The 18,398-nt window shown below is 38.3% G+C and overlaps 1 protein-coding gene across 1 annotated transcript in view; it reads right to left on the bottom strand.

The window, feature by feature from the left end:
- The window catches only part of LOC110196652 (phosphatidylinositol 3,4,5-trisphosphate 3-phosphatase TPTE2-like), a 57,841-nt gene that overhangs the window by 30,106 nt on the left and 9,337 nt on the right, over positions 1-18,398 (bottom strand). Inside the window, exons 2-4 of the mRNA XM_078146200.1 lie at positions 10,185-10,314; positions 9,721-9,784; positions 8,796-8,860 (exon numbers count right to left, since the gene is read on the bottom strand). Coding sequence (XP_078002326.1) covers positions 8,796-8,860; positions 9,721-9,784; positions 10,185-10,314 — 259 coding nt within the window. The remainder of the gene's footprint in view (positions 1-8,795; positions 8,861-9,720; positions 9,785-10,184; positions 10,315-18,398) is intronic.

Below are 18,398 nucleotides of genomic sequence, written 5' to 3'. Positions count from 1 at the left end.
TGATCTCTGACCGGCTATACTGGCATAAGCTTGGTTGAGGTGTCAAAATGACATTTAAAAAAATACAGTGTATTTTAATGTAATTTAATTTAATTATTTAATTTTTAAAAATACATGTGTAGCCTCAGACACATGATACTAGTTGTGTGACCCTGGGCAAATCACTTAACCCCAATTGCCTCACCCCCCCAAAAAATGCTGTGTAACACATCACTTATCTAGGTGGTCATACTTCTAGGAACCTCAGCCATCTAGAACACAGCTACCCCCAGCCCCTCCAAAGGAAAAAGCATCTGAGCAGCAAGGGAAATGGGTGCTATAAGGTTCTTAAACTTTCACCCAAGGAATCCTGTGAGTAACAGAGAGGCAAGTTCAGCTGTGTTGTAGAGTATGAGAGGAGAGGTAATACTTAATGAACTGGAAAGCTGGGTTAGTGCTAGGCTATGAAGGGCTTTAAAAATCTAAAGAGTGAGAAAAGTTATTGTTTTCTTATTATATTAATAACCAATTTATATATGGAACCCAAAGATCCTCTTTTGGTTTGCTTATTCAAAGCCCAGTCTGTCAAGGACATTTCTAACCTTCCCCCAAATCTACCTCACCCAAAACATCTCATCTAGGTGGAATTCTTATTGTAACCGCACCATTGTTCAACTCAGGTAGGACTGGGTGGAAAATAGATTCTTTCCTATATATTGCTGGAGTTGGAATGATCTGGGAGTGCTGACATGATCAAAGTCATGTCCTCTCAGCCCTTCATTAGAAAAAGCTCACCTCTCATCATAATATTCATTCTCTCATTGATTGTTCACTAATCAGGGTTGATCTGCCCCTGTTGGGAACACACATTTTCCCAAAGGTATTAAGCATTCAGTGGCCTCCATGAGGGGTCTTTGGTTATCCTGAGAGATACCACTGGCCATCAATTTATTGATTATTTGCTAGCCTAACTAATAAATTGATTATTAATTACCCAGAAACTTTGTCTCTCAGGCTTTTCATTCATCTGAACAGAGAAATACATATTTCATCCCAGAAGAAACAGGAAACCATTAGAATTGATTGAATAATGGAATGATACAATCAAGATCTATGTATAGGTAATATCACTTTGGTAGCCGTGTATAGGGTGGATTGAAGTGGTGAGAAATTTGAGGTAGGGAGAGTGTAGCAACAATCTTGGTAAGAGGTAATGAGGGCTTGAAGTAAGGTGGTGACTGTGTGAACAGGGAGAAGAGATGGTGTGAATGATTGAAATGGCAAGATTTGGCAGCTGGATATGTGCAGTAAGTGAGAATGGGGAGTTGAAGATAACACTGAGGTTGTATATCTCAGTAATTGTAAAGATGATGATGCCCTCAGTAGTAATAAAGAAGTTTGGAAAAGAGGTAGGTTTGAAGAAAAGATGATCTAGTAGGATCTGAGATACAAAGAAATTGAACAGGATGGGGCAAGCTCTCATTGGTCAGTTCCTCAGAACACAGAACCCATCCAGTGAAGGACTCCCAATACAGTCATGAGGTAATCTGGTGGGCAGAATAGAAAGACAATGGGGGGGCGGAGGGGAGGGAAATTTACTTATTTAATTGCCTTAAGTATCTGGGTCTCTATTAGTTTAAGTACTCTAAGGGGTTGATGTATGGCATAGGCACAGAAGGACAGTGGTGAAAGGCATGGAGTGGAGAGTGTCGTATCATAATGGGTGATTGGGATAGTGTAGCTATGTTGGAAAAAAGCTCATAATTGACTTTTGTGAGATGGGTGAGATGCAACTAAGCTTTCCATTTGCAAATGGTTGATCATACACTCCTTCCAATTATTCCAGGACCTCCCACTTTAGAGACCACACTCCAGATGATGTTTACACACAATATTGTGCTGATTGTACCAAACTCTAGAACGTTATGGGATCTCCTCAATGAGATCCATGATCATCCAAAAGAGATTGGATGAAAAAAATATCTATTTTCCAAGGGGTGGTGATGTGTGCTTGTATGAACAAACCTTTAAGTTAATTCATCATCTAAGCATCTGGGATGCCCATTGCAAGTGGATAGGCCCATTGGGCCCAGAATGATTAGGCTCAGAACTGAATAGGAGAAAGAGAGAAGGATGAATGGAATTTCCTAAGTTGAAAATTGTTTATATTTTTAATGATCCCAAGTTGCTCCCCATCTTTTCAAAGCCAATGTTTCCCTGATGATGCTTTCTGGTTTTGAATCTTGGAACACCATAATCTGGAAGGAATTATACATGACCTAGAGAAAGTTTACATGGTTGCTGAAAATAAGCCATAGCATGTGTCCACAGAAAACTGCCCCATGCTCAAGAAGCAATGTATGGGATATCACTGAGGAAATGTATAATCAGAAAAGGAAGAAAGGAAAGAAGCAACATTTATTAAGTGCCTACAATGTGCCAGGCATTATGCTAAGCACATTTTACAAATATTACCTCATCTGATCCTCTTAACAATCCTGAGATACAGGTATGATTATCCCCATTTTACAATTGAGGAAACTGAGGCAGGCAGCGATTAAGTGACTTACTCGGAATCACACAGTAACACTCTGAGGCCGTATTTAATCTCAAGTCTTCCTAAATCCAGGTCTGATGCTCTATCCACTATACAACCTAGCTGTCTTTAAAAGGAAGTGGGCTTGTTACATGGCATGGGTAATGAATAGCAGACAGGAAACTTGAGTCCTGAAATGTCAAAGGACCCCGAAGAAGGCCTCTAGCAGATTGGGTACATCCTCTGTGAAAGATCTATGGGAAAAGAGGGCCAAGAACTGACTATCACAGGAAGGCATTAAAGGGGTACAATCTGCATTGATAGAGGAAATACCCATGTTAATGAAATCACAGGTCCTTTAAATATCAAAGTCATGATTGGAGACTCATCCTGAGTTGGCCATCAAGTAAAAACTCTCAGATCTTTTTTTTTTTTGGGGGGGAGGCAATCAGGGTTAAGTGACTTGCCCAGGGTCACACAGCTAGTTAAGTGTCAAGTGTTCAGATCTTCTTCATATTTCTAGTTGTCTATGTAAGCCCTTTTATCCTTTTGATTTTGTTAATCTGAATACAGGGCTTTATATTTGTCCCTATTAAACTTCATTAGGTTTGGCCTATCCTTTTAGCTTATTTAAAACTTTTTTGGCTCCTGAGATCTGGGCCTCACATGGGCCACTCATCCCAGATGATTAACTCCAAGATTTGCCTATACAACCACATGTCAGCATCACTTGGAAAATAGGTATTTTTTCCTCCATTTAGTTGTCCCTCTGAGGAGTATTAGGCTGATCTCTTTTGGATGATCAGGCATCTCATCAAGGAGATCCCATAATGTTCTAGGGCTTGGTGTAATCAATGCAATATTATGTGTAAACATGACCATCTACAGTATAATCTCTAAAGCAGGAGGTCCTGGAGGAATTGAAAGGAGTATATGATCAACCATTTGCAGATGGAAAGTGTAACCGTGTCTCACCCCTCTCGCAAAAGTCAATTATTTTCATCACCCATTATAAGATTTAATATATTAGCTGTATAGTTTTGTATCATTGGCAAATTTCAGAAGTATGCCATCCATTTTGTTTAATGATTGATAGAAAATATTGGCCGGAATGGGGCCAAGGTATTTGGGGCACTTTAGGAGATTATCACTATATGCATATACTGACTACTTCAATTGAACCAATGGCTCTCTTCAAAAGTTAGACCAAGAAACAGGCCAACAGAAGGCAGCAATGATACAGTGGGGAAAATACTGACTCAAAAGTCAAAGGACATTGGTTTAAAGCTTGCCTCCAATTCCTACCTACTATGTGTCTTTGAGCAAGTCTCTTGACTTTAATGGGCTTCAGTTTCCTCATCCATAAAATAATGGGTTAGATTATATGGCCTCTGAGGTACCTTCCAACTCTAGATTTATGACCTTTTGATCTTATGGGACACTCACTTGCTAACAGTTCAAATAAGTTATTATGCAGACTGCACACGTGATTGAGTAAACAAATGTGTCCTTTCCCTTACGGGATCTCTGCTGGGGTCCCAGCACTCCTACAGTCTTTGATGCATGGTTTCTGGGAATTTCCTGGAGCTTACGCTAATGGTCATCTAGGTGACCCTTAGTACCCAGTTCCTCAGGCTGAATTGGTTCCAAAAGCAATTTCTATTGTGAACTATTTATTCTTAAAAGCCCTTGGAGATGATCTAATCAGCCTCAAACATCACTGTGCAGTGGAACATCAAGGCTTATGCCATCAAACCAAAGGTGTGAAAGCTATCCAAGGGATGCAATGATAGCTAGTGGATATCTGAGTCTTGAGGTCGTGTTTCCCCAGAGAGTGCCAATATTATGCTACTTTCACTTGGTTTCAGTATCAACACAGCCTAGATTTGTTCCTGAGTGGAAGTGATAGAAAAGGAAGTTCTGGGACATGGGACATCGGAAGGGGGAAAAGACAGAGCTATGGAGGCAATGGTGAAGGATGGACTGAATGTGGCTAAGCCCATGTGCATATTCCCCTTCCTGGTTCCAGGGTAGGGTAGGCATTATCTCTACAGCATCTGTTAGGAGAAGATGAAACTATTTCTGTTAGGCAGAGTGATTAGCATAGTGCAATGCTGCCACGTGCCCCTGGCCCTCTGAGCCATTTGGTCTATGAGTCAAGACCATCACATTCCATGTAGCAGTCCCCTGATTCAGTAGAAAAAGTGCTATTTGCTACGACGACTATCCCCTGACCTAAAGCATTTAGGTAAAACCAATGAAAATCTCAATTTATTCTGTGACTTGGGAGCAGAAGAGTGAGGCTTCATGCTGGGGGTGAGGATTGATTTGATAAGCTTTCTAATGACCAGAGGAAGGTAGCCAGGCAGGTGAGGGACCTTGAGGCTTTGCCATATGAGGATCCACTAAAGGGATAGGGAATTTTAGCCAGGAGCATGCTTGCTTAGGGAAGACCTGATAGCTACCTCACAGCATTTAAAGGACTAGCATTTGGAAGAGTGATTACATTTGTTCTGTCTGCCTCTAAAGGGTAGAATAAGAAGCAATGGGTAGATGTTGCAGGGAAGTAAACTTCACCTTGATCAAAGGAAAAACTTCTTAACAGCTTTTGTTGTTGTTGTTCAATAGTGCCTAACTCTTCCTGACTCCATTTGGGGGTTTTCTTGGCAGAGATACTAGAGAGGTTTGCCATTTCCTTCTCCAGCTCATTTTACAGATGAGGCAACTGAGGCAAACAGAGTAAAGGGACTTTCCCAGGGTCACACAGCTAGTAAGTGTCTGAGGCCAGATTTGAACTCAGGAAGGAGTCTTCTGACTCCACGCCTGCACCACCTAGCTGCCTTCCTGATAGCTAGTGCTCTACAAAAGTGAAATGAATTGCCTCTGCCTCAAGCAGAGTTTGAGTGACCACTTGTGAGTTATGTTTTAAGAGCGTTTTTCGTTCAGCTATAGACTATAGACTATATATGCATATATAACTCTATAGACTAGACAGCTTCTGAGGTCCTTTTCAGCTTTGAGACTCTTATTCTATAAAGTTTTGAAAGAGCAGCAGGCTGTTGAGTGGTTTACAAAGACCTTTTCGGTCTGTGCTAGAGCCTACACTCCAAGATGACATCGATCCATTAAGCATCATTCTTTGGGCACAATCTTCCAATCCATCCTGAATCCATCTATCATTCAACTCATATGCCACCATTTTGACCGCAAGGTTGGTTGAAAGGGATTTTCAGGTGACTTTAGGGACTTATCAAGTAAAATCTAAATGTATAAATTATATCTAGATCCTTGAAACCAGGGCATCTTTGTTTCCACATTACCAGACAATTTCAGGCACGTGGTAGGTGCTTAATAAATGCTTATTGATTCATTAATATTTACCTGTAGAACTAGATTGAGCACCACCAACAAATTGATCTGATACATCATGGACACAATTTAAGATTAACACTTGGAAGAGGAAAAGGATACTCCCAGTGACCAAGAGTTCACTTATGAATGAACTTGTGTGTGAACTTCAGATCACATTTTTCATTGTAACATTAAGTAGTAATTAGGTTCACAGTTCAAACCGTAAGAGCCAATTGAACCTATGATACAGAAAATATTGTATATTTTAATTAAAATAGTATAAAAATAATACCACTAGAGACACCTTTTTCATTTAAACATCATAAAATATATTTAAAGACATAAACCACTTTTTAAAACAGATACATTGACCACACCATCTTTAAACTAATGTCTATTTCCTAAATCCACAAATATGTCACTGGAACCCTGGAAGAGACTGCAAAGTGGATACCTTGATTGCATGGAGAGTTGGACACTTTGCAAATGGGGGGGTGGCTTTTTTTTTTTACTCTCAATCTAATTTGGGACCTGTAGTACCCACTACTATAGGTCTAAGAAAAGCCTAGGCCCTACCTGTCCTGTGAAGGGAAATAGAAATGGGGAGAGTGATCACCAAAAGCCAGTCAGCCTCTTATCCAAGAGAACATAAAGAGGAGACAATAGTGGGTAAGGATGTATTGATCAAATCGTTCACCCAGTTCCAAGTTTACCTAACTCTTGTAGCTATCCATAATGTCTACAAAGCCATCTTAAGACTGTCAAATGATTTAGGTGTTTATCAAGGAAAATCTGATTCTGCAAGTGAAATTTACCTACCAAACTGGCTTCAGCGGTACAATTAAGCTAGAGAAAGTTAGAACAGTAATGTCTGAGAAAGAAGGGGAAGGTCAGAGATGCCAGAGTAATGACTGGGAAAGCAAGAAGGGAAGGAGGGAGGAAGAAAATCATTGCTGCCACTGACTGTACTGAGGTATTCCTCCAGTCCAGAAAACTCTTCAAGGTCAAGTACAGCCTCCTGTAAAACCTTCAAGGAAGATGAAGGAGTGAGTCCATAAACATTTATTAAGTACCTATGATGTGCCAGGCAGGCGCTAGGCTAAGTGCTAAGGATACAACAAGAATAAGAATAAGAAAAAGAAAAACAGTCCATTCCCTCAAGCAGCTTATAATCTAATGGGGGAGGCAATACCCAAAAGGAAGCTGAAAGGAGAAGGGGTTGATGAAGGGTGTATCTGGCATAGGGACATGCTGTTTGTGAAGACAAAACCAAGCAGAGAAGCTGGTGGGAAACCGAAGAAGTATCTATGAAGTCTTTGAGGAGTATCTTAAACAGCGTAAAACGCCTATGGTTACCTTTAATTGCAAGTGACCATTGCTCTGTGATTATCACAGTCCCCTTTCAAAGAAAAGGAGTTTTGTGTATTCTCTATCATTTTAGTCAAATATAATGGCTCTGTAAGAAGATATTGCTTCTCTTTTCCGTAGGAATCATCTTTGACAGTCCAACTTGAAGTTGTGTGGTCATAAGAGATCTTATACCAGGAGGGAGATGGGATCGGGAAACAGATTCTAAGAGACTGAAAATCCTGAGAACCTTGGTGATATAAATCACTCATCATGGGTCATGGGATATAGATCTGTAAGGGAATTAAAAATCATTTATTCTTTCTTCTTTATTTTGTAGATGAAGAAATTAAAACCCTAAGAAACTAAGTGATGGCTAAATTAATTCAAACAGGAATAAGTAGCAGAGTTGGGATTCAAATTCAGGTTGTCTGACTCCAAATCCAACGTTCTCGCCTATATGACAAACTATCTTTATTTTCCTAGGAAAATTCTGCTAGTGTTCTAGCCCAAGTCATTCACTTTGGCTGAAAAATTAAGAGCTTATTCTGGGGAACAGATCTGGAAGGCTGAGTCAGGACACAGAGGGGTACTAGTCTTGCTCCCAGGCAGCTAGGTGGCACAGTGGATAGGATACTGGACCTGGAGTCAGGAAGACTCATATTCCTGAGTTCAAATGTGGCCTCAGACACTTCCTAGCCAAGTCACTTAGTCCTGTATGCCTCAGTTCTTCATCTGTAAAGTGAGCTGGAGAAGGAAATGGCAAACCACTCCAGTATCTTTGCCAAGAAAACCCCAAATGGAGTCATGAAGAGTCAGAAACAACTGAAAAGGACTGAACAACAGCCATTCTTGTTCCCACTGAATATTTGCATGAAAGACTAGGGGTTAATTTTCAAGAGTTCTGTAACCAGAGCTCAGCACAGTATCTGGCATGTAGTAGGTGTTTAAGAAATATTTATAGACTAACTGCAACTTTTTCTTCGATGTTTTAATATTCTATGGGGAAAGCAAGAAAATACCCTCTAAAGAACCCCTTAGAAATGTTATGTTTTAATTTCAGAGTCAGCAGGGCAGGCTCTGAAATCCTTCAATGAAAACTCACATCCCCTTCTTCAGGGAGATGAGAGGAAGCAAGAACAAAAGAGAAGATGGTGGCTGTCGGATGTCGGTAAGGAGGAGCCAGAGAGTCCAGTCCTAGAGCCTTAATGGAAGAAAAGTAGGCATCACTGAGTCACAATAGATCAGGAACACGATCACTTGATGGAATAGGGAAGAAAAGCAGAGGGAGAAGGGAAGAAAACTTGAAGTTTACACAAGCGAAATCTGCAGAGGTGCCCCAGAAATGACCAAAAAAAAATGAATAGGAGGAAGGATGCTGTGAGTAAGAAGGGAAGGGGAGTTCATTTTGGTGAATCACCTCTTCATCGGTAGATTCTCAGAGATAGCATAAGCTGGCCTACAATAAGTCGAGGACTGTCTATATTGATATCTCCCTTGAAATGTAACATTGTAATGGACTCAGTCTATTTCCAATGAAAAATATAAAATGAGTTCCCTATTAAATAATGTTCTCTCTTACCCTAATGGGGTTTCTATAGAATGACCGACTTCCAGATGATGGGAAGGACATGGCAATAACATTATCTGAAAGTAAAAAGAGATTACTCCTAGTAAGAAATCATTAAAATTATGAAATAAGATTTTGCAAACACACATATATGCATATTTAATATATGTTTACAGTCAGACCACTTATGTTTAGAAGCCCCTTTTCTAATGAAAGTTTTCTTTCAGGGAATTGAGAGTCACAGAACAGAAACAAATCAACACTGTGACCAAATGTAGACTGAGATTTGGATAAATTTGTGGAATAGGATGATCATTTAGCTACATGAGTTTCAAGGGCCATCTAGTTCTAACTGAATTCCCTAGTTGAGGCTAGTTGAAAAAAGGATCTGTAGCTGCTTTTATCAGCAGTCACCTTGGGAGGGGAAGGGGCTCAGACTAACAATAGTTCATGTCTGGTCCCCCAAGGACCTTTGGAAGACCAAGTCAGATCTCGGCCTCTACAATGGTTTTGGTAACTTTCCTTAAACCTCTGAGATTGGCTCCAGCTTATCCCATAAGTTATTGTTTGTCCATATTATCTCCCCTCCTAAAGTTTACAAAACATGTTTGACAATCAAATATCTTCTGATTGAGAGATAATAAAAATAATAACATTGATTCCCCCTTTCCACTTCAACACTACCACCTTTCTCTAATTTTTGCATATGTGTGTATTCTCCCACCCTCTTCCATTCTATATTTGCAAGAGCAGAAGAGACACTGAGTAAGAACTAAGAAAGGTTTTCTGAATGCAAAATGTTTTTAAAAAGCAATATGGTTTGGATTAAACCAAGGCAAAATATAGACTGAATTATTCACAAGGGAAAAATTTTTTTAAGTTACTACACGCAAACCAACAAGCCATTGTAGTTGTAAGTTTATCAAGCTGCACAAACTAGTAACGTAAGTGAGGTCCAGGTCAAATCCATCTTTCCTATAACGTCTTTTGTTTTCTGAAACCTTGAAGAGAAAAATGACAGATTTGTTAAATATATGCCAACCTAAAATATTACCTAATATCTGTCATCCTTGCCAGTACCTCCTAGAACAGGAGGCAGCTAGATAGCACAGTGGATAGAGTAGTAAGCCTGGAGTTAGGAAGAACTGAATTCAAATCCAGCCTCATGTACGTAGTAGCTATGTGACTTTGAACAAGTCACTTAACTTTTGTTTGCCTCAGTTTCCTCAGCTATAAAACAGGGACAACAGCCCCTGTCTCCCAGGGTTATTGTGAAGATCAAATGAGATAATATTTGTGAAGGGCTTAGTACAGTGTCTGGCTTGTAGCAGGCACTATATACATGATCTAGCTAGAATAGCAGATATGCTGTAAAATCCAAAAGAGGGTTTACCCACTTACCAACTTTCTAGCTGCTTTTTCAATCTTTTTTTTCGAATTGGACAGCTGAAATATTTTTATCAGCATAAAAAGTCTTAAATATTTAAGGAGAAATGTCAACCTAACAATGAACACAAAAGAAACAATTTTGCTTCAGAACTTACAGTTATTGGCAAGAAAGAGTCAAGGTTAAAGTTCATTTTTTGCTTAATCTGCTTCCACCCAGGGGGACTCAGGAAGCCTCCTTCAGATAGGAGAGCTACTGGACTTAGGCATTGTTTTCCCAGAAGTTTCACGGTTTCCAGTATATTTATCAGTGACACCATTAACTCCAAAGCTATCTTAAGCCATTAGAAGTTGAAGTTGAAATGTCCAGATTATGGAATAATATTAGACCAAAGGCCTCAGTTCCTTTTCCAGCTTTGGCATTTATTAACTATGCGACCTTCAGAAACTCATTTAACTTCTATCAACTTCAGTTTCTTTCTCTGTAAAATATTGGGGTGTGTGAGTGGAAATCATACTTGCCCTCCATAACTCACGCAATTATTGTGAGCATCAAATGAGATCATTCGTCAGCCATTAGTGACAATAAGAACAATGCAGTGTCCAAGTCAGGGATATACGAGTTGGGGATGTTGGAATTGAAGTTTGACATGCCTTCATTACCAGGAATGGAATGTTGTGAACAGTAAACAGTCAGTCAACACATTTATTAAGTGCTTGCTATGTGCCAGGCACTGTGCTAAGCACTAGGAATATTTATTTATTTTTAACCCTTAGATTCACTTTATTGACTGGTCCATTTCTCTACAACAAATATGTCTGAAATCATCTATGATAAAATTTTTTACACATTTCCAAAGGAGAGGGATTATTTCTGCCCCCAATACAGCTACTCACAGAGTACTTCCACTGAACTGGGAATATTTATAAAAAAACAGAAAGAACAGTCTCTGCCCTCAATGAGTTTGCATTCTAATGGGGGAAGACACTATGTAAAATGGAGCTGGAAAGCAGGGGGAAAGGGGGTAGGGGGAATCACAAGATCTCAGAGTTGGAAGGGACCTCAGCAACATCCCTGACAAGTGAGTACCCAGGATCTGCTTGAAGATTTCTAGTCAATCAGTCAACAAACATTTATTGAGCTCTCACTTTATGCTAAATGCTAAGGATACAGAGAAAAGAGAGGAAGGGCTCACATTCCTTGAGACAATATACAAATAACTGCGTACATACACCATATTTACAGTGAAAATAGAAGGTCGTCTCAGAGGGACAGAATTGAGGGAGGCGGGGGAGACACCATATAGAGGTCTACTAGAGGAGGCAGGGTTTGAGCCAGGAGTTGGAGGGGAGGGGGGAAAGCAGTCCAGGCAAGGAGGTCAGTCAATGCTAGTGCATAGAGTGGGGAAATGGTGGGGAGAGTCAAGTGGGAGAAACAGGAGGCCCAAGTAGCTGAATTGAAGAGTTCATGCAAGGATATAAGGTATACTCTGGAAGTGAACACCGGAAAGGCAGGAAGGGGCCAAGTTGTAAAGGATTTTAAATGGCAAATAAAAGATTTTATATTTGAGCCTGAAAGAAATAGGGAGCCACTGGAGTTTATTAAATTGGGGTAGGAGGTGATGTAGTCAGACCTATAATTAAGAAAAATAACTTTGGCAGCTGAGTGGAAATTGGACCAGAATGGGGAGAGACTCGGGCCAGGGAGACCAACCAGGTTATTGCTATAGTCCAGGCGTGAGGTAATGCGCAGTATGGTAGCAGTGTGAGTGAAGAGAAGGGGGTCTACACAAGAAATGTGGAAAAAGGAATGATAAGATTTGACAAATGATTGTATATGCTGGGTGAGTGCAAATGTGGAGATGAGGATTACACAGAGGATGTAAGCCTGGATGAGTAGGAAGAGAGTGCTAACCTCAGCAGCAAATTCCCTAGGAGGTAGGAACTATTTTCATCTCCATTTTATGGATGGAGAAACTGAGGAAGACAGAGGTTAAATGACTTGCCTAAAGTCACACATCTAGGAAGGAGTGTTTGAGGCTGTATTTGAACTCAAGTCTCGCTGACTGATCCAGCATTCTATCTACTGTGACACCTAGATGCTTATCTATACCTGATCTCTATATCATGAAAAAGATCTTGGGAGCAAGAAAATGATGTTCCAAAGAAAGTCAACATACAGTGATACTCAGTGATTTCTATGCACAGTTTGACATAAGAGAGGGAGAAAAATATGTTGGAAAATACGGTTCAGTGTAAGAAACAGAAGAGATTAAAATACTTATAAATTACTATGAAATTACACACCTGTCATAAATATTTTCTTCAAGAAGAAAGCTGGAGGGGGCAGCTAGGTGGCACAGTGGATAAAGCTCTGGCCTTGGAGTCAGGAGGACCTGAGTTGAAATCTGGCCTGAGACACATGACATTACTAGTTGTGTGACCCTGGGCAAGTCACTTAACCCCAACTGCCTCACACACACCCCCAAAAAAGAAGAAGAAAGCTGGAGGGTACTGAATATACTGAACACTTTTTAAAAAATGAAATTAACTACAACTTAGCATATAGTCAATGATTAATTGCTGATGTGAAAATTATTTCAGAATCAGCTATGTGTAAGTAGACCATCAATTTATGAAAGCAAAAATAAAAATCAAGATCAAATGAGAATAAGGGTTGAAGAAAAAAGAAGGAAATGGTATATGCAATTGCAGTAGTTCTAATATAACCTAGTCAAGTAAAAATTGGGAATTAGTCCTAATAACATTTCCTGTAGAAGTTTAACTGATGTAAAGCAGTTGTCACAATAAGAAGGCCAAAAGAGCCCAGAAACTGCTTCAACCAGTGGCAATTTTTTTTTTGCCAAATGGAGAGACTTTGCAGCTAGAGACAGCACGGTTTAGAACATAAATCCATTTGCAAAATGTTTAGGAGAAAGATGCTTAGATATTGTTAGTGTCATCACTTCACAAAACAGCACAGAGTAGCAGAGGAAACAGTCTCTAGAAAGCCTCACTTAGACCCAACTAAGATGAATCTCCCCGAAAACATTCTATCATATACTTCAGTGAATTCTAACAGGATGATAGACTTAAATGTTAAAGAGAACTATTAAAAATATGAAGAAATGGAATGATGAATTTCTTTCAATTGTGTGAAGATGATGATTTTTTTCTACTTAAAAATCATTAGGGGTTAAGATAGATGTGTCTGATTTATTAAAATTTTAAAAATTATACAAGTAAAATAATTTTTTTACAAAGAAAAATGACATATTAGGAAAAACATTACTCAAGAGAATGTTTTGGTTTTGTATTTGTATCACCAGTATGTATATAGTGTCTGGCACGAAGCAGGTGCTTAATAAATCCTTATTGAATTTTATATTTTCTGAAACAATGTAGATCATTACCTATTTGTGTCCGCCCATCCTTTATAAATTTTGTTTATGTGCTTCTGTCAGTTTGCTATAGGAGATCCACCCAATGCTCTAGGGGAGCTTCTTTTGACATAATGATGATACCAGTGGAACATCGTTGTCCATCATATATTTCTTGCTTTTGCTACAAGATTAACCCATTTTATTTTTTTATAAATTTCTTTGATGACATCCTTTAATCTTCCTTCTCCTGCATGATTCCTTGTCTTTGCTGGGATGCAGGTGCCTCATGTCCACATTGTAACTCACCATTGCCTTTTGGGTGATCATCCTAAATTCTTTGGTGGACATAGTGGTCTCGCAACTGATAGCCATAAAACCAACCCGTATGAAAATTGGTTTTTAAAAGATGGACCTTCATTTTCAAGGAAAAACATACATCAATAAAATAATTTCACAATTTCCCCAAAATAATGAGGTCTGCTTTCTTACTCTTGTTTAACTCCTATCCCAGATCGTTATCTATTTGTAATGTCTTTCTAATATATACTAATTAATTAGTTATGTAGGTTGTCCATCCAACTATATATGACAGTCCGGAGAACAGACATTCTTCATCCACTTAATTTTTCTCTTGTGGGTAGTCAACGTACAGCCTTTTGAATATTTACACCTCTCATCTACAAATCCGTACAATGTTTTGAGGCTAACTGAAATCAGCACAATATTCTTTACAGAGTCTAGAAGATGTCAACACCAATTGGGAATCCCTATTTGTTTTGGATTCTGCACTGAGTCTCTTCTATAACAGTGACAAACACCTTTGGTGAGCACATCTCACTACTTTTTCTTTACTTGTTAATAATCAGGGAGAAAGGGAGGTGGGAAGGGCTTCAAACAAGGGTATCTTTGTTGTTACATCTTTCCAAGAATCTTTATAATTTTGACATACACACAAGGCACTTATTGGTAGAGGAGAGACTTTGAGACACTGATTTGTTATTTTAAAAAATAGAATCCTTTTTTAGAGTCCACAATGAAAACATAGCTATCTTTCATTCTCTACTTTGTTCAGTCCATTGTACGCTAGTAAAGATATGATCTGCTTTGGAATGTGGTTTCCCAAGCCTGCTTGTTCCTTTCAAGTATTCTCATCAAGGATGTCCTCAATCTAAATATATTGTAGATGATTCTCATAAAAACTTTTTATATAAAAGTTTGATCATAAAGTCTTAGATCTCAAGCCAAAAGGTCCCTCTAAGGCCAGCTAGCTCAACTTCCTCATTGTAGATTGAGGTGTGTAACTGAGAGAAATGATTATTAATAAACAACAATTTGGGGAGATTCAGATTTCCTCCTTTTTTCTTTTATCCTCATCTGAAGACCTCAGTCTCTGAGGGTTGAGCTAACCTTCTTCTCTATCCAGACTATACCCAGGGGGGGCAGCTATTGTGTTCTACTCAGGTTTGGGTGAAAATAAATTCTTTGCTAGATTGTCCAAAGCTGGGGCTAACTTGAAAATAAATGACTTAATCAAAGTTCAGGTCCATTCTCTCATTAATTGTTAACAAATCAGAGTTGATTGCCACCCTGGGGAACACTCCTCTTCCAAAAAGGCATATAAACTGTGAGTCCACTACCATGATTGGTTTTGGTCTAAGAGAGAGACAGACAAATGACCATCGCTTTATTAAAATGCTGGCATTATTAATAAAATGATTAAAATACCCAGAAATTATCTCTTGAACCTTTTTAAATGCCACATAACTGTTGTGAGTCATGGACTCTTTTTAGTAATCTGTTGAAGTCTATGGACCCCTTTTTAGAATGATGTTTTATAAAATTAATAATTGAAACAACTGCTAAATTTTAAAGGTGGATACAAATAAAGATTCCCCCCCCATCCAATGTCAAGGATCCCTTGAAATCTATCCATGTAACCCTTTGGGAGGGGGTTACCCAAGGTTAAGATCTCCTGTTTTTGAGATAAGGAAATGGAGGTCCAAGAAGATTAAGAAGTATGCCTAGATGGCAGTATCAAAGGATTAAAACAGAAAGAAGAAAACAAATGGAAGAAAAGCAAAACAGTTTCACATAAAATTTTATAACATCCTTTTTTGCCATCAACAACAGTGGAGGCAGCACATTTGGGCATGACAGTTCCCATGTGCTTCCAAATGGAGTGGAAAAGGTACTAAAAAAATTTTAAAAATGAGAAAAATGTTCTCCTGACTCTGCTCACTTCCCCCAGCATCAGTTCATGTAAGTCTTTCCAGGTTTTTCTGAAGCCCACCTGCTCATCATTTCTTATAGCACAATAGTATTCCATTACATTCATATAGCACAACTTGTTGAGCCATTCCCCAATTGATGGGCATCCCCTCAATTTCCAATTCTTTGCCGCCACCACACAAGAGCTCCTATAAATATTTTTGTACATATGGGTCCTTTTCCTCATTTTATAATCTCTTTAGGATACAGAACTAGAAGTGATTGCTGGGTCAAAAGGTATGCAGAGTTTTATAGCCCTTTGGGTATAGTTCCAAATTGTTCTCCAGAATGACTGGATCAGTTCACAACTCCACCAACAAGGCATTAGTGTTCCAATTTTCCTACATCTCCTCCAACATTTATCATTTTCTTGTTTTGTCATGTTAGCCAATCTGACATAGGTGTGATATGGTACCTCAGAGTTGTTTTGATTTGCATTTCTCTAATCAATAATGATTTAGAACATTTTTTCATATGACTATAGATAGCTTTAATTTCTTCTGCTGAAAACTGCATGTTCACGTCCTTTGACCATTTATCAATTGGGGAATGACTTGTATTCTTATAACTTTGACTCAGTTCTCTATATATTTTAGAAATGAGGCCTTTATCAGAGACACTGGTTGTAAAAATTGTTTCCCAGCTTTCTGCTTCCCTTCTCATCTTAGTTGCATTGGCTTTGTTTATGCAAAAACGTTTCAATTTAATGTAATCAAAATCATCCATTTTGCATCTCATAATGTTCTCTATCTCTTATTTGGTCATAAATTCTTCCCTTCTCCATAGATCTGAAAGGTAAACTATTTCTTGCTCTGCTAGTTTGCTTACAATATCAGCCTTTATATCTAAATCTTGTACCCATTTTGACTTTATCTTGGTGTAGTGTGTAAGATGTTGGTCTATGCCTAGTTTCTGCCATACTATTTTCCAGTTTTCCCATCAGTTTTTGCAAATAGTGAATTCTTATCCCAGAAGCTGGAGTCTTTGGGTTTATCAAATAGTAGATTGCTATGGTCATTGACTATTGTGTCTTATGTACCTAACCTATTCCACTGATCCACCACTCTATTTCTTAGCCACTACCAAGTAGTTTTGATGATTGCTGTTTTATAATACAATTTAAGATCTGGTACAGCTAGGCCACCTTACCTTGTATTTCTTTTCATCAATTCCTTTGGTATTCTGGACCCTTTGTTCTTCCGGATGAATTTTGTAATTGTTTTCTCTAGCTCTATAAAATAATTTTTTGGTAGTTTGATAGGCATGGCATTGAATAAGTAATTTAATTTATGTAAAATTGTCATTTTTATTATATTAGCTCAGCCTACCCATGAGCAACTGATATTTTTCCAATTATTTAGATCTGACTTTATTTGTATAAAAAGTGTTTTATAATTGTGTTCCTATAGTTTTTGGATATGTTTTGGCAGGTGGACTCCCAAATATTTTATAATATCTACAGTAACTTTAAATGGAATTTCTCTTTCTACCTCTTGCTGTTGGGCTCTGTTGGTAATATATAGAAATGCCAATGATTTATGTGGGTTTATTTTATATCCTGCAACTTTGCTAAATTTGTTTATTATTTCAAGTAACTTTTTACTTGATTCTCTAGGATTCTCTAAGTATACCATCATATCATCTGCAAACAGAGATAGCTTTGTTTCTTCTTTGCATATTCTAATTTGTTCTATTTCCTTTTCTTCTCTTATTTTTTTTTTAGGCAATTGGGGTTAAGTGACTTGCCCAGGGTCACACAGCTAGTAAGTGTCAAGTGTTTGGTCTGAGGGCGGATTTGAACTTCAGGACTGGTGCTCTATCCACTGTACCACCTAGCGGCCCCTTCTTTGCTTTTTGCTAAAGGTAACATTTCTAATATAATATTGAATAACAGTGGTGATAATGGACATCCTTGTTTCACCCCCAATCTTATTGGAAATGCTTCTAGCTTATCCTCATTACATATAATCCTTGCTATCATTTTAAGGAAGATTCCATTTATTTTTAAATAGGCATAGGTGTTGTATTTTGTCAAATGCTTTTTCTGCATCTACTGAGATTATCATATGGTTTCTGTTAGTTTTGTTGTTGATATGATCAATTAGTCTGATAGTTTCCCTAATTTTGAACCAGCCCTGCATTCCTGGTATAAATCTTACCTGGTCATAGTATTATCCTTGAGATAAGTTGCTGTAATCTCTTTATTAATATTTTGTTTAAAATTGTTGCATCTATATTCATTAGGGAAATTGGTCTTTATTTTTATTTGTTTTGGTTCTTCCCAGTTTAGGTATCAGCACCATATGTGTATCCTAAAAATAATTCAGTAGTCTCCTTCTTTGCCTGTTTTCCCAAATAGTCTATATGGTATTGGAATTAATTGTTCTTTAAATGTTTGATAGAATTCACTTGTAAATCCATCTGGCCCTGGAGATTTTTTCCTAGGGAGTTCATTGATGGCTTGTTCAATTTCTTTTTCTGAGATGGTGTTATTTAAGTATTTTACTTCCCCTTCTATTAATCTGGGCAATTTATATTTTTGTAAATATTCATCTTTTTCACTAAGATTGTCATATTT

This window comes from Phascolarctos cinereus, unplaced genomic scaffold, assembly GCF_003287225.1.
Source record: "Phascolarctos cinereus isolate Bilbo 61053 unplaced genomic scaffold, phaCin_HiC Scaffold_726;HRSCAF=1367, whole genome shotgun sequence".
NCBI lineage: Eukaryota > Metazoa > Chordata > Mammalia > Diprotodontia > Phascolarctidae > Phascolarctos > Phascolarctos cinereus.
The sequence above is the reverse complement of the archived record's forward strand: the minus strand, read 5'-3'. Positions and strand labels throughout refer to the sequence as shown.